Source organism: Panthera tigris, chromosome D2, assembly GCF_018350195.1.
Source record: "Panthera tigris isolate Pti1 chromosome D2, P.tigris_Pti1_mat1.1, whole genome shotgun sequence".
NCBI classification, from domain to species: Eukaryota; Metazoa; Chordata; class Mammalia; order Carnivora; family Felidae; genus Panthera; species Panthera tigris.
In genome coordinates, this window is record NC_056670.1 from 55,974,791 (window position 1) to 55,989,250 (window position 14,460).

A 14,460-nucleotide genomic window follows, 5' to 3' on the forward strand; every position below is an offset into this window, starting at 1 on the left:
TTTAAAGAAGGCTATCATAGGGGTGCCTGGCTGGCTCAGTTAGTAAAACGTGTGACTCTTGATCTCGGGGTTGTGAGTTCAAGCCCCATATTGGTTACAGAGATTATTTAAAATAAAATCTTTTTATTTGTTTAACTTTTTAAAGAGACAGTGTGTGAGCAGGGGAGATTGGCAGAGGGAGAGAGAGGGAATCTCAAGCAGGCTCCGTGCTCAGCATAGAGCCCAATGCGGGGCTTCATCGCACTACCCTGGGATGGTGACCTGAGTTGAAATCAAGAGTTGGGCCGTCAACTGACTGAGCCACCCAGATGCCCCATACTTAAAAATAAAAGCTTTTTTTTTTAAATTTATTTTTAATGTTTATTCATTTTTGAGAGACAGAGAGAGACAGAGTGTGAGCAGGGAGGGGGAGAAAGGGAGACACAGAATCCGAAGTAGGCTCCAGGCTCTGAGCTGTTAGCACAGAGCCTGACGCGGGACTCAAACTCACAAACCGTGAGATCATGACCTGAGCTGAAGTCGGATGCTTAACCGACTGGGCCACCCAGGTGCCTCTTAAAAATAAAATCTTAAGGGGCTTCTGGGTGGCTCAGTCGGTTGAGTGTCTGATTTTTTTTTTTTTTTTTTTTTTTTTGCGTCTGAGTCTTGATCTGAGCTCAGGTCATGATCTCATAGTTTGTGAGTTCAAGCCCCACACTGGGCTCTGTGCTGGCAAGGTGGAGCCTGCTTGGGATATTCTCTCTCTCTCTCTCTCTCTCTCTCTCTCTCTCTCTCTCTCCTCTCTCTCCTCTCTCTCTTTCTCTCTTTCTTTCTCTCTCTCTCTCTCTGCCCCACCCTCTCCCACCCCCTCTCTCTTCTCAGAATAAATAAACTTAAATAAAATCTTAAAAATAAATTTAAAAAATCTTAAAAAAATTTTTTTTAAGATTTACTTATCTTGAGAGAGAGTGTGTGAGCAGGGGAGGGACCGAGAGAAAGAGAATCCTAAGCAGTCTCTGCGCTGTCAGTGCAGAGCCTGATGCAGGGCTCAAACTCATGCACTGTAAGATCACGACCTGAGCGGAAATCAAGAGTCAGTCACTTAACCAACTGAGCCACCCAGGTGCCCCACAAATAAAATCTTTAAAAAAAAAAAAAAAGAAAAGAAAAGAAAAGAAACTGGGGAGCTTGAGTGGCTCAGTTGGTTAAGCGACTTCGGCTCAAGTCATGATCTCACTGCTCGCGAGTTCGGGCCCTGCATCGGGCTCTGTGCTGACAGCTCACAGCCTGGAGCCTGCTTCCGATTCCATCTCCATCTCTCTGCCTCTCCCCTGCTCACACTCTGTCTCTCTCGCTTTCTCTCAAATATTAAACAAACAAATAAAAACATAAAAAAAAAGAAACTGTTTTAGCAAGCAAGCAAGCAGGCTATTATCAGACTACTTCCACTTTTGTACTCTCCTGTCAGAGAAGATAGATGGTGGTGATTCTAATTTTGGCAAACGTGTCCCCATGGACACATTTCTGAAATGTCTGTAAAAAACAGACTAAAGTTGGTAAAGAGCTATGTTGTATCCTGAATGGGATCCTGAAATCAAAAAAGAACTGTACTGGAAAAGCTAATGAAATCCAAATTAAGTCTGGCGTTTGGTTAATAGTAATGTTCCACTGTTAATTTCTTACTTTTGGTAAATGTGCCATAGTTCTATAAAAATTTAACATTAGGAAAAACTGGTAAATGGTGTACAGGAACCCTCTGTACTATCTTTGTAACTTTTCTGTAAGTCTAAAGTTATTCCAAAGTAAAAATTTTACTCAAAAAGACTCACAAAAACGATGATAAAGAGACAGCATTAGGGGTGCCTGGGTGGCTCAGTCAGTTAAGCACCTGACTCGATCTTGGCTCAGGTCATGATCTCATGGTTTGTGAGATCGAGCCTCATGTTGGGCTCTGAGCTGACAGTGCGGAGCCTACTGGGGATTCTCTCTCTTTCTCCCTCTGCCCCTCTCCTGCTTGTGCTCTGTCTCCCTCAAAATAATAAATAACCTTAAAAAAAAAAAAAGATAGCAGTAGAGGGAGAAGCCAACTGAAATGTTGGCTTTTTCCCAAATATATGGTCTTTGTAGGAAAATCAGAAAATAAGTATAAACAACCATGAACAAATAAAAATCACCTATAATTCCTTGACCCAGAGATAATCAGTGCCAAGTTCCAGAATTTTTTTCTCTGCAGATAGGTAGGTAGAATTTTAGAAAATGAAGGTAGAGTCTTTACATCATAATACTGGCTCCTGTCTCTGTCCTTTGCTATCTAATGACATTGTGATCAGCTTTCCATGCCAATAAAATCTATCTTTTAATTGCTGTTTCTTAGCCCTTACATTATTAACTGTTCCCATACTCTGAGGCATTTATACCATTTTTACCGCTAAAAACAATACTGCACTGTATTAGTTGAAACTAAGTGTTTTGTGCCTATCCATGATTGTTTCTTTAGTTCCTAAAAGTGGAATTGCTGAGTCAGAGGGCCTGTTCACTTTTAAGCCTTTATCGTCTGCTTGCCTTTCTGAAAAACTGGCCCAGGGTCCAGCCCCACAGCTTGGCTCTGAACTGTCCCCACCTCTGAGGCATCTTCTTCTTCTGTATCCTTACTAATGGGAAGGGGAAAAAATGGGAGGTTTTTGTTTTAATTTGTATTTTTTAAATGACTGGAGAGGTTTCCATTTTTCGTATTTTGCCCGTTTATATTCCTACTTCTGGAAATACCCTAGGTGTATAGTTTTTCATTTTTGTGTTGTTTATTTTTGTATTGATTTATGGGAGCACTCTGTCAGCAGGTCTCCCTTCAGAGGCAGACCAGGATGCCTTGGTCTTTTCCTCACTGATCTTATTTTTCCTACTGCAGATCCTAAATCTGACCCAGGCCCTGAAAGACAACAAGAGTCCCCTGCACCTTGTCCAGATGCCACCCGTGATTGTCGAGACGGCCCGTTCCCACCAGCGGTCTTCTAGCGAGTCCTACACACAGAGCTTTCAGAGTCGGAAGCCCTTCTTTTCATGGTGGTAGCCCGAGAGTCAGACAGAGACCTACCGTTCGAGACTCGGGCTGGGAGGAAGCCTGGGGGTGGGTTGCAGGAAAAGCCCAAGAAGCTGGTGGAGAGCAGTGCCCTTGAGAGCCCTTCTTCTCTGCTCGTCACCCCCCTCAGGGCTTTCCCAAGCACAGGGAGAAGCACAATCAGAGGGACAGTGTGTGCCTGTGGGCCCTTCTGAGTGCTAGGGAGGGCTGGAGCCTCCGCGCAGGTAGTCCAGATGCCCGGGAAGGAGCAGCTCCCTTCCAGCATCCCCTGGGGCAGGCTGGGAAATTCCCTTCCCTCCCTGACACCCTGCTCTGTGGCAATTCCTCATTATATTCTGCATCAGAAAACAGACAGACAAATACACATTTAAATATTAGTAGCAAAACCGAGGCAGATTCCCAGATCCTCTCAGGTCAGAAACCTCTGATCCAGACCTAAATTTGCATGGACCCAGATGCTCAGGTGCCTCACAGTTCCTTACTCCCGTGGACCAAGGCAGCTGGGTGATTCAGAGGGCAACTGGGTGACTCACCAGTTGGGAGAGACAGAAGCCACACCTTTCCTTTGGGTTTTTGCCAAGTTTTCTTCCCCTTCTCCCACCAGTGCAATAGGGTGACTGAAAGCCTCCCAATCCAGTTCTCGCAGCGGGGACACTTTTGATCCAGAACTCTTAGTGGTTGTGCATATGATTGTAGAGATTGGCTCTGCTCTCTGCCCTTCTAGGGACACAGTGTCTCTAGTCCAGGCTTGCAGTTTGCCCGTCATTCAGGCAAAGGCAAGAGGGCAGAAGCGGCTCCCCCAGTATGCACAAGCCATCCATTTGGCCTGAGTACATGCCGGGGGCCGTAACTGGTCTGTGGGCAAACATCCCAGCCTTGCTTCCCCAGTCTTGGTGACAGACACCCCGGTCCTCTTATTTGTTTCTGTTGTTTCAGATATTTTTTTTTCTCGACACTTTTCCCTCAGGGGGTTCAGTTTTGGGTTCTGGAGTGGGTCTCTGAGGATTCTGGGATGCATCTCAGCTCATAGGAGGACAGGATATTAGGTCCCTGGACTTCTTATTATGTTACCACTGCTGCTGCTTGGCGGAGGTAATGGGACTCATATTCTCTTCCTAGTCGGCAGCTTCCCTTTGCTCCCTGACTTCTTGTTCTAGGCCAATTTTTCCATGGCTTCTTGAGAAAGGCAGGGCCCAAAGGAGAAGGGCCTTCACACTGTCCCCTAGAGCCTGCCCAGTTCAATGTGCATCTTCCTGCTTCCATGTCTCTTTTCCCTCAGCTGTCCCCCTTGCCAGGTGTCCGAGCCCTTTCTACACCAAAGCAAAGAATGGCCTCAGGAGAGAGTAGAGAGGGTGCCATCTGTGGCTAAGGGGCAGTTCTGTGCTACTGGACACTTCAAGATTCTGGCACCCTGCGATTGATCAATCAGTCTTGGAAAGAAACGATCTTGAAGGTTTGAAAAACAACCAAAGAAAGGGAGCGAGGACTATGGCTGCGTGCCCTCTGCTTGCCCAGCTCCCACTGCCCAGGAGGCAGAGCAGAGATATGCAGCCCTCTCATCAGCTGGGCCAAGCTGGTCCCTTTGCATCCTAGCCCCCAGGGGCCAGCTTGTGCCGGCAGGGGGTGGGCCCCAGCTGACAGGAGGAGTCTCTGGGAGCTGGGTACGCATGCCCTGTGGACAAAGGCACAGCTCCTAACCCTGACAATCTCATTCAGCTGGCCTGGAATCTAACCTTGGGGACCATGCTTGTGACAGTGCCTGCCCCCAGACTGTAGGAGCAGCAGGGCTCCCAGAGGCCAGAAGGGACCCAGGTGTGCTTGGCTCTCCAAAGATCTCTCTCCACAAACCTGTCGGTAAAGCTTCCCACCTGGGCGTCAAGAGAGCCTAAGCTGTCTTAGAGGAGGCTGGGGGAAGCCAGCCTGTGCAAGTAGGTCTGCACATCGCCCTCATCTAGACCAGCTCTGTGATGAGAAGGAAATCGAGTCCAATGTACGAGGGGGCTGGCCCCAGTCCTGGCAGGCGGGAGCGTGGGCCATCCTTTCCTGGCATGTTTCCATTCTCCTTGAAGCCTGGACTCAGGTTGCCTTGAATGTGGACTAGGGAGAGCCAGGAGCCTCAAAGTGCCAGGGCAGGCTTCTGGGCGGCACTTACAGAACAGCTGGGCCCTCTGTCAGCCGCAGGCCCTGTCCCCGTGTCAGGGAGGAGAGGCCGGGCTGGGAGAGTACTGCTGCCTGTGTTCTTCCAACGCACTGTAGAACTTGTATGTAATGTATTTAAATCAATGCAAATGTATGAATAACAAGTCCAATTCTGACCTTTTTTGTCTAGTTTTCTTGGGTGAAAGGAAGACAAGGTAGAATGCAGTTTTAAGGACAAAGAACCATGTGTTTCCATGGAATTGCTGAGATACAGCTCCTAAGTTATACAGGTCCTCATTTCCAAGGTCCCAGTGCTCTAAAAACCAGAAATATTTTCATTGACTCATTTGACACCAAAACCTGACCTGACCCTACACTGGTGTGAATTGAAGCTATTTGTAACCATGATGTTTTCCTCTTAGTGTATTTGTTGCAGAAATACTCATGTTTTTTGATGAGATATTTCCCTACTAGGGATTATACAGTATTTGCACTGAGTACTTCCTACAAGCTGAAAAAATTCTGAGTAACAAAATCCTGTAGCCCTATGGGTTTGGGATGCGGAATGGGCTCTGCTTCTCTTCTTGGCCACAAGAGGGCAGCCTATCCTTTGTGTGCATCACTGCCTGCTTGAAGCACTTTGAACCTTGGGGTCCTTTAAAGGGTGGGTAATGGGACAGACAGGATGCCTGGGGAACAGAGGTGAATGCTAATGAGCACATAATATGCTATTGAGGTGAAGCCAGTAGAAGTAGTCAAAAATCCTCCCCTTAAAGGTTATCAGGCTACAGGGAATCTCAGATAATGCTGGAGGCTCAAGAACGATTGGTCCAACTGTTGACCCACCTCAGGATGGTTGGCCCATGGGGATAAAGATGCCATCTGAGGAGCTGGCAGCCACTCCTTTGCAGGCTCACTGCCCACTGTGCAAGGCGGACTGGAATAGTCTTTCCCCTTCTAGAACTGGCCAGAGGCCAAGAACCCTCTCTCTCCTATGGATCAGGACTGCCTACGGAAATGCTTCCATCTCCCGATCTCTGGAAACGGAGGCTTTAGCACAGAGGATCTAGGGGATGGGGGGTGGTGGGTGTTGCTCTCAGGGGAAAAGGAGGCTTGGCCTATTTTCTCCTTCCCGGGAACACCCCTTCCCTGCAATAAGTGCAAGCCCTCACCCCCTGGCTCCAGAATGTCCATTGAAGAAGCCTCCCTTTCCGTGACAGACTCACACAGTTCTTGATGCAAATGTTTTTATTTTGCCACTTAAACCACGGTTTCCTCGCGCTAGCCTGACAGGCAGGGGTGTGGGCAGGTGGCTGGACCATGGGTTACAGTAGTAGCAGGAGGGTTAGAGCAGGAGTGGTGAGATGCTCAGTCTCCGTGCCCATCGCTGGACTCCCAGGGGGATATCATGCAGCCCGAGTATACTGTCGGGTGGGAAGAGCTGAGGCAGGAGTGGGTCCCACATGGTGTAGAGCTCAGGGGACACCTCCAGTCCTGTTCTGAACGGAGCAGGCCAGTGGTAGTGGCCTTCCATTTACCACTGTGGGGCTGTCTGCCTCCAGTCTGTCTTCCTTCTTCACTTCCTGGGCCCTTTGGCAAAAGTCCCTATGATTCCTGGGGAAGTTACTGCCGTTCCCAGCCCCTTCCCTGGATCAGTGTCTGATCTGATGGAGGTAGCTTGTGGGGCCTGGCTTCTTCCAGTTCCGGCGGATCCTGGCACTTGTCCTCCTGGAGTTCAGATACTGATCGCCAGAGGCCATCTCTGTGGCACCACTCTGTGGGTCGGCCAGTGGAGCACGGGGCTCGGGGATTCTGCAGGGAACAAGTGTGTGATAGGCCCAAATCAATAGGAAGAACAGAATGCAGGCTAAAGAGATTTTGGTCAGGATGAACTAAACACACCATTTGGGGCAAAATGAGACCGGGGCTCTGGACTCGTCTGCCCCCCTGACTGCTAAAGACTAGGCAAAGCTTTCAGATTTCTTTTCTGTAAAGAGAGCTGGACTAGATCGGGGTGTGTGACAACTCAGCCTTTCTCCAGCTTCATGCTGTACTTGTGGCAGCCATCATTAGCCAGCCTTGATATGAGACTGGAGGAACCAAGAATCCTCCTTAGCAAGATGTTTTAAATTGGGATTGCAAGTCAGCTAAAGTTCATATGAGCAAGAGGCTGATTTGCTCCCCCTGGACCTGATGACTCGGAAGACCTATCCAGGGCTAATATTCTGACTCTGGGGCCTGAGAGGGCAGCGGGAAGAATGGAGGGCAGAGTGTAACCCACAGTGATTGGCTAGGCTGTGTGGCTCCGCTCAACCCTGTGGGGCTCACTGTTCCTAGGCTGTCAGTGACCTAGGCAAAGAGGGGGATGACTAGGGGAAGTTGGAAGTTCCTCAACAATTTTGTTAAAAATTGTTGGCACCCTCAGTGCCTCTACCGAACCTTCCTACGCTATATTCTCTGTAATTCCACAGGCAAGATCTTAACCAGGTTTACTCTTGATTTGTTACCTCTTCTGCAACAGGGAAACACGTTTTTTTCCTCCCAAACAGTAGTCCCTCCCACTTGGCTGAGAATCACTGCAAAATGAGGTGGCACTGATAGGACCCAGGCATTCCCTTCTGTGGAAGTTCACAAGATCCTACAGGACTCCAATGGTAACAGCAATCGTAGGCACTGTGTACCTCCCCCCGCCCCCCCCCCCATGGCAGATACTTTACGGTGAGGCCAAGTCAGTAGCTCCAGGTCATACAGCCAGAAAATGGTGGAAGGAGCATCAGTAGTGCCCCCCTTCCCTCAGGCCTCCAGTTCCAGGAACCCACCTGAGCCGGCTGCAGTGGTGCAGTGAGTGGCCCAGGGGTTTTGGCCGGGGGGGCCTCTTCCTACGCAGCCTCCTCAAGGCCTCTGCCACACGGTGGTCTCCCGCACACTCCCAGATGATCTGTGCCCGCTCTTCGGCCAGCTGGTCCCCACTGCGCTGAAACAGGCCCTGGATCTGCAACAGCTCGGCGTCCTGGAAGATGTTGGCTGTGGCCTGCTTGCGGCCCCGGGCCTCAGCCGGGGCCTGCCAGGGGGGCGGCTCGCTCACCACAGAGGCGGGCGTTCCCATCCTGGGTGCTCTGGGGAAGGAAAGCACGGAGAGGCATCAGCTCAGCAGGCCCTTCCCAAACCTGGGGTCCTGACGGATACAAGGGCTTCTGGTGTTTCTGTTCTCCAGGAGCCAACATGCAGTAAGTCTTGACTTAAAATCACTCCAATTGTCAGGGCACCTGGGGGAAATTATATGCATAAGGATAGCCAGACTTTATTATAAAGTGCTTATGAGTGCGACACATGTACTACCTCCCTGAAGAGGCCCGGCAACCAGTGAAGTAAGACTTGTTTATCCCCACCGTGCAGATGAAGTACAGCTCAGTTGAAACGATCCTTCCACAGACACGAAGCCTTGGTTAAGTGCAGAGCCAGGAGTAGCACCCAGGTCTGTGGTTCTAAAGCCCAGGCAGACCCCAGGACATCCAGGTCGTAAGGACGACGCAGCAGCAGCCACGGAAATGTGTCGAGCATTTCACATGTATTGGGCACCGCTGTAAGAGTCGTAGTCACGTAACGTCATTGAAATGTGAGCACGACAGCCATACGCGGTGGGGGCTGTGCCCTCGTTTCACAAATGAAGAAACTGAAGGACAGATCCAGATACTGCTGATGCCAAGGCCCAGGCTCTTAGCACAGAAGTGAGAAAGGGGTATGACGTTGGGCTACCCAGGCTGGAATCCCACTTCTAGCCACCTCCGCCACTTACTGGCTCAGCTGCTTCCTGTGTAAACTTCTCAAACTATACCAATTTCGGCCTGAGTTGCAGTGAGGACTGAGTGAAGGCAGCGTTAAGAACAGTGTTCAGTGTTCTACTATTCTGCTTTTCCATCTGTAAAATTGAGAACAGTCATCCCACCTATTTTCAAGACCCTCAGAGACAAACCAAGTCCGTACAGTTTAACAAACACAGTATGAAACAGACCAGTCAGATCTAACTGTAGTCCAAAAGGCCATGGAGAGGAACGTAGGGACGAAGACACAGCTACAGGGTTAGAATATACAACCATGGGCAGAGGCTGAAATCTTAGAAGTTTAATTAAGAGGAAGACTTATGTCCAAGTCCTCCCCCACCTTGCCGAAAATGAAAATTAAATGGTCTTCCTCAGTTCGAGAGAGTTCCACCTTGAATAATAAAGGCATAAGAGGCTCACTCACCCTATCCTTGTCTAGTACAGCCTGAAAAAGTTAGGAGATTGGAAGGCAGACTAGAGACAAGGAAGACCAAGGACTCTGGCACAACACAGAACTGGGCTTGAATCCCAGCCCTGCCACCTTCTTAGCTATGGCCCTAGGCAAGTTACCCAACCTCTCTGAGCCTCTTTGCTCAGCTGTAAAATGGGGCTCATAACCGCTTCCCAGGATTGTTGTAAGGATTGAATGAGTCTAGTGTGGTATCCGGTACCCGATAAGAGCCAAATAAACGAAATGCCCACCCGCTGCCCTTTTGACACTAGCTTAAAAGGGGGCGGGGGCAGCAAAAATTAAAGCATTTAAACACAAAACGTCCATGCTCACCGTGACAAACCCACACAGAATGGAAATCATAAAAAACGCGTTCCCAGCTTCCAGTGCTCAGCCTGCTTGCAGAGTGGCCCTGGCTCGCACCTGCCTTTACTCTCCTGAGAGTTTGAACCATCTCTCCATCCCGTTTAGACTCCTCAAATGTAACTGGCCCTCCCTTTCCCTGGCTTTCCCTCCTCACCTCAACAGCCACCCTCCTCATTCCAGTAATTTCCACACTCCCCCTGTCCCAGTGTCTAGGCCTATTAGAACCTCACTCTCTTCAAAAGATTTAATAACTAAAACCTGTAGAAGATTTTCAGGTAAATTAACTTCATAAAAATTGTGCTTCTTATCTGGAAATGGGAACTTTAAAATCTACCTCTTCTTGGGCACTATTATGGAATCCAGTTAACAACCTTGTATGTGTGGTAATTAAATCCCCTGAGCTGGATAATAAAAATACACTGTGACCAGAAAACAGTCACCAAGTAACACTGTCAGGCTGATAAAGGAAAAAAGCTAACTATGGGGCATTTACTCTGCACCAGGCAACGTGGCAATATGCATGATATCATCTGATCCTCAAAAGCATTCTAGGAGTGGACGCTGTTACCCTCACCCCAGCGCACAGTGGGGCAAAGGAAGGCAAGATACAGATGAAATGCCGGTGGCTCAGCCAAGGTCAGGACCCGGTGTAAGGGGACTGCAACTGTGTATGAAAACCACAGCTGCCTTCACAGCCAAGCAGCTCAGAGCGTATTTCTTCCCATCGCTCCCGTGGGGGTATCTCACTGTTTTTACCTGATTCACAAAGGAGGAAACCTCCAGTGGGAAAGGAAGAACAATGAACACATGCACACGAGGCAGGGGCGGGGTGGTAGAATTTATTTTAATCTTTTTGTTAACGTCAGAACTGTTTACTGTTTGACCAGCTGTTCTAGCCTTAACCTGACGCACTCTGAAGAGGAAGATCCCCAGCTCCCACAAAAGAAATCTGGAACTGCTACCCAGCCCAGTGCACAGAGTACTGGCTCATGAGTCAGAGGACTACGTCCGGGCCCTAGTTCTGCCACTCAGCGGCCAAGGGGCCTCAGGCACTTCACGTCACCTCCATGGGCCTCGGTTTCCCTCTACATCTGTAAGAACAGGATGATTATGCTCTCAGAGGGCGTGTGCAGAGTCCATGATTCTGGGGAGACTAGGTCCGTACAGAAGCAGCAGTTGGATTTGCTTGTCTGCCAAGGCCTAGAGGCAACATGTGTGGACAGGTCTGGCTAATATCAGGTGCCAGGAAATTCCCCAACCAATAGTTCCCCTTTTCTGCCCTCCTCAATCTTCCATGGAGACAACACACTGTTTTGCTGCTGTGGGATGTGGGGTTAGGGCGTGGGAGAAGGCAGAGAGATCACTGCTGTAAAGCACTCCAGTGACCCAGGCTGGCTGTGGCCTAGCCCGGGGCAGACTCCTCCTCTGGTCTGGGTGGTGGGACAAGGGGTGATCCTGCTTCTCTCAGACTCAGGCCCTCTTACCCTCCCTTCAGGGAAAATGGCAACAGGATGAAGCAGCAGCGGCCTCAGGGATGGCTTGGAGCCTGACTTCCCAGATGGCCCCGGCCACCTCTGCCAGGCTGCAAGGGCCTACAGGGCCCTGCCTCCAGCCTCTAGCCTCCAAGTTACACACACCAACAAACCATCTGGGTGAGTCTGGGCCAGTTTCCACCGTACCCTCCATGCACCGTGGGGTGGGGAGCCTTGGCACCCCCAGATTTTGAGATCCTCTCTCTTGGCTCTGCCTCCCACCCTGGGATTCAGCCAGCAGTGAGACTGGGAATAAAAATCCATGTATTTCACATAGGATTAGATGTAAACTTGGGGAAAACTGAGTCAGAACACTTTTATTATCAAAAGAAACTTTTAAAAAAGATTTTATTTTTACTTATACACTTAACTGACTGAGCCACCCAGGCGCCCCTACTTTTATTATTTTTTAAAGATTTTATTTTATTTTTTTAAAGGAATCCTAACCTCTTTCTTTTTTTAAGTTTATTTTTATTTATTTTGAGAGAGAGAAAGAGAGCATGAGAGAGGGAGGGGCAGACAGAGAGGGAGAGAGAGAGAATCCCAAGAAGGCTCCACACCGTCAGTGCAGAGCCCGATGTGGGGCTTGATCCCAGGAACCATGACATCATGACCTGAGCTGAAATCAAGAGCTCGACACTTAACCAAATAAGCCACCCAGGCACCCCAAAGATTTTATATTTAAGTAATCTCTACACCCAATGTGGGGCTCGAACTTTCAACCCTGAGATCAAGAGTGGCTTGCTCTACTGAGCCAGCCAGCCTCCCCAGAAAAACCATTTCCTATCTTATTCAATGTGTGATTCCGCCCCCCCCCCCCCCCAATTTCTTAGATAAGACCTGAATCCAGGAAAGTCAGTGTATTCTTGAACAATGGTACTTTTCTACACTGGAAAATGACACCACAGGGCTATTAAAAGATTACAAATGGATCTTTCATTCCAGAGTTGACATGAAAGAATATAAACATGGGTCTGTAAGCAAATGAGTAAAAACTCATTTGCAAATTGCAATTTGACACAAGCTAGCTTAAAAAATGAACCCCCAAAGTAAATACCATATGTTGAAAATGACAAAGTTCAACTTGCTTTGAAATAGGCAATAAATGAACTATAGAGCTTTAACAAAGGCATATATTTAAAAAGTGACTCACCACGCAATGAATTTGCAACATATGTAGTGCGCAATTGAGCATCTTTTGTGGTATATGAAGCTCAGTTCAGACAGCTATTCTGACTGGTCTCAGGGAGGCACAGGTATCCACAAGAGGCAGAGCACACTTTGTGTGAGCCGGGGGGCAGCTGCTTCCACACTCAGCTCACCTCCTTCAGAAAACTCTGGTGATGGTAATAATCTGTAATCGGAGGCAAAGGGCCTCTTGGAAGAAGAACTGGAGGCTCTGGCCCAAGGCCCAAATCAACACTTGTGGCCCTGGACTGCTTCCCTGACCCTGGACAGCTGCCAAAATCTGTGGCTCTTCCAGTGGGAGGTCCAGTCCACATGGCAGTGTGAGCCCCCGCCCTTTAGGGCCTAGCCCCGGCCAGGAGCGCCTGAGAGAACTGCACACGTTGGTCTCCAAACCTAACGTGGACGTGGAAAAGGGAACGGGGACCTACCCCCAGACCAGTTCTCAGATATGACCGGAAGAGAAACTCTAGATCTAGCAGTAACTCTTTTCAATGGTTCAAGAACCCTGAATTCTGGCTGTGCCACTGATAACCGAGTGACGTTGGCAAGCCCGTTTCCCCTGCCTCATTTTGCTCATCATTAAAATAGTGAGAGGAGTGAGAACAAATAACCCTCAAGGGAATAAGGGAGATAAAAGTACGTGAAAGCGTCCATCTCGGTACATTATACCATGAATGAGTGATGTTAAGGGAAAGGCTGTTTAACAACCAGACAGTATAGAACCATTTTCATTTTTCATGAAACTCCCTCAAAAGGGGACTACACTCTTGGGGAAAGAGGGTAAAGGGAGATGGATTCATCTGTGGACTTTTAAGTCACGGCTGCCATTGAGGCAGCTTGCTTTGTGTCAAGCAAAGAACATCATTTTCAAATAGGTAATCTCTTTAATCCTCACTCCTACGAGGGGCACTCTGGTTATACCCATTTTACAGATGAGAAACCTGAGCTCAGAAAGGTTAAGTAACTTGCCCAAAGTCAAACAGGAGGTAACTGATGATATACCCAGGTAGTACATGATCCCAGCGCCCAGGCTCTCAAACACTCTTATTTTTGTTCCTGCCAGATGGCTGACGAGGTCTTCGGGGGAAGGAATGACCCAGGAGGCTCTGAAACCTCTCGAGCCTGCTATCTGCTTCTGCGGGTTTCGGAAGGCGCAGGGATTGAAAGTCAGATCTCCCAAGGCAGCCTCGGCGCCCTCAGCACTCCGCGGCCCCGCGGGGAGTCGGAGCGATTACTCACCACGCTGAAGGGCAGCGTCGACAGACCTCAAATCGGGATGGGGCAAGCTAAGATGTGCCCACCCCAAACCCTTCACGGCCTTTCGAAAGGGCGGGCGTAGCTCTGCGCTTCCTGCTGTGAAGGTGCTCACAAGGACCGGGCGGCGTTCGCCCACAGGACGAGAGCTTGGGAGGGGATATCCTGGCCCAGATCGCTGGGCGAAACCCCCGGCACAGATCGGCCCCCGGGGCTCAGACGTGGCCGCTTCGCACAACGCCGTGCCCTAAAGTGGCCCTGCGGGTTCGGGTCCCAGCGGCACCCGGGCTCTGACGGCCGGCCCGCCCGCTCCTACCGCAGCGCGAGCCGGGCCGCCGACCTACGTACCTGGCTGCCCAAGGCGGGCCACCTAGGTCACAGCCGCGACTCCCGGGAGAAAACGCTCCCCAGCCGGGGAAGAGCCAATCCTCGGCCAAGCCCTGGTGAGAGCTCCGGAGAGAGCCTTCCAAAATCGAACGCGGAGACTCTGTGGGCCAATCATCAGCAACAGAGCAGCGAGGGGCGTGTTCAGGCTCCGCCTCCTTCCCTTCGCCGGCCCGAAACCCGAGTGCGAAGATTCCCCGGGTCCAATCAGCAGCGGAGTGGCGGCGAGGGGCGTGTCCGCCGGGGCCCCTTCCCTCCTCCCTCGGCCGC

The 14,460-nt window shown here is 49.8% G+C and overlaps 2 protein-coding genes across 4 annotated transcripts in view; one reads left to right on the forward strand and one right to left on the reverse strand.

Moving 5' to 3' along the window:
* The window catches only part of PI4K2A (phosphatidylinositol 4-kinase type 2 alpha), a 32,505-nt gene extending 27,135 nt beyond the window's left edge, over positions 1–5,370 (forward strand). The window contains exon 9 of the mRNA XM_007080265.2: positions 2,885–5,370. Within this exon, the coding sequence (XP_007080327.2) occupies positions 2,885–3,046 (162 nt within the window). The 3' untranslated portion in view covers positions 3,047–5,370. The remainder of the gene's footprint in view (positions 1–2,884) is intronic.
* Positions 5,371–6,427: 1,057 nt separating this feature from the next.
* Positions 6,428–14,377, reverse strand: AVPI1 (arginine vasopressin induced 1). Of its 3 annotated transcripts, XM_042960882.1 has the most exons (4): positions 13,792–14,148; positions 12,518–12,718; positions 8,014–8,310; positions 6,428–7,006 (listed from the first exon to the last, which is right to left on the reverse strand). In XM_042960882.1, exons 3-4 carry the CDS (start codon positions 8,298–8,300, stop codon positions 6,847–6,849), a joined length of 447 nt encoding a protein of 148 aa, XP_042816816.1. In that variant the 5' UTR covers positions 8,301–8,310; positions 12,518–12,718; positions 13,792–14,148; the 3' UTR covers positions 6,428–6,846. The 3 variants fall into 3 exon arrangements, with proteins under 3 accessions (XP_042816816.1, XP_042816815.1, XP_007080205.1); XM_042960881.1 differs by lacking the exons at positions 12,518–12,718; positions 13,792–14,148 and adding an exon at positions 14,155–14,377; XM_007080143.2 differs by lacking the exon at positions 12,518–12,718.
* Positions 14,378–14,460: the final 83 nt, after the last annotated feature.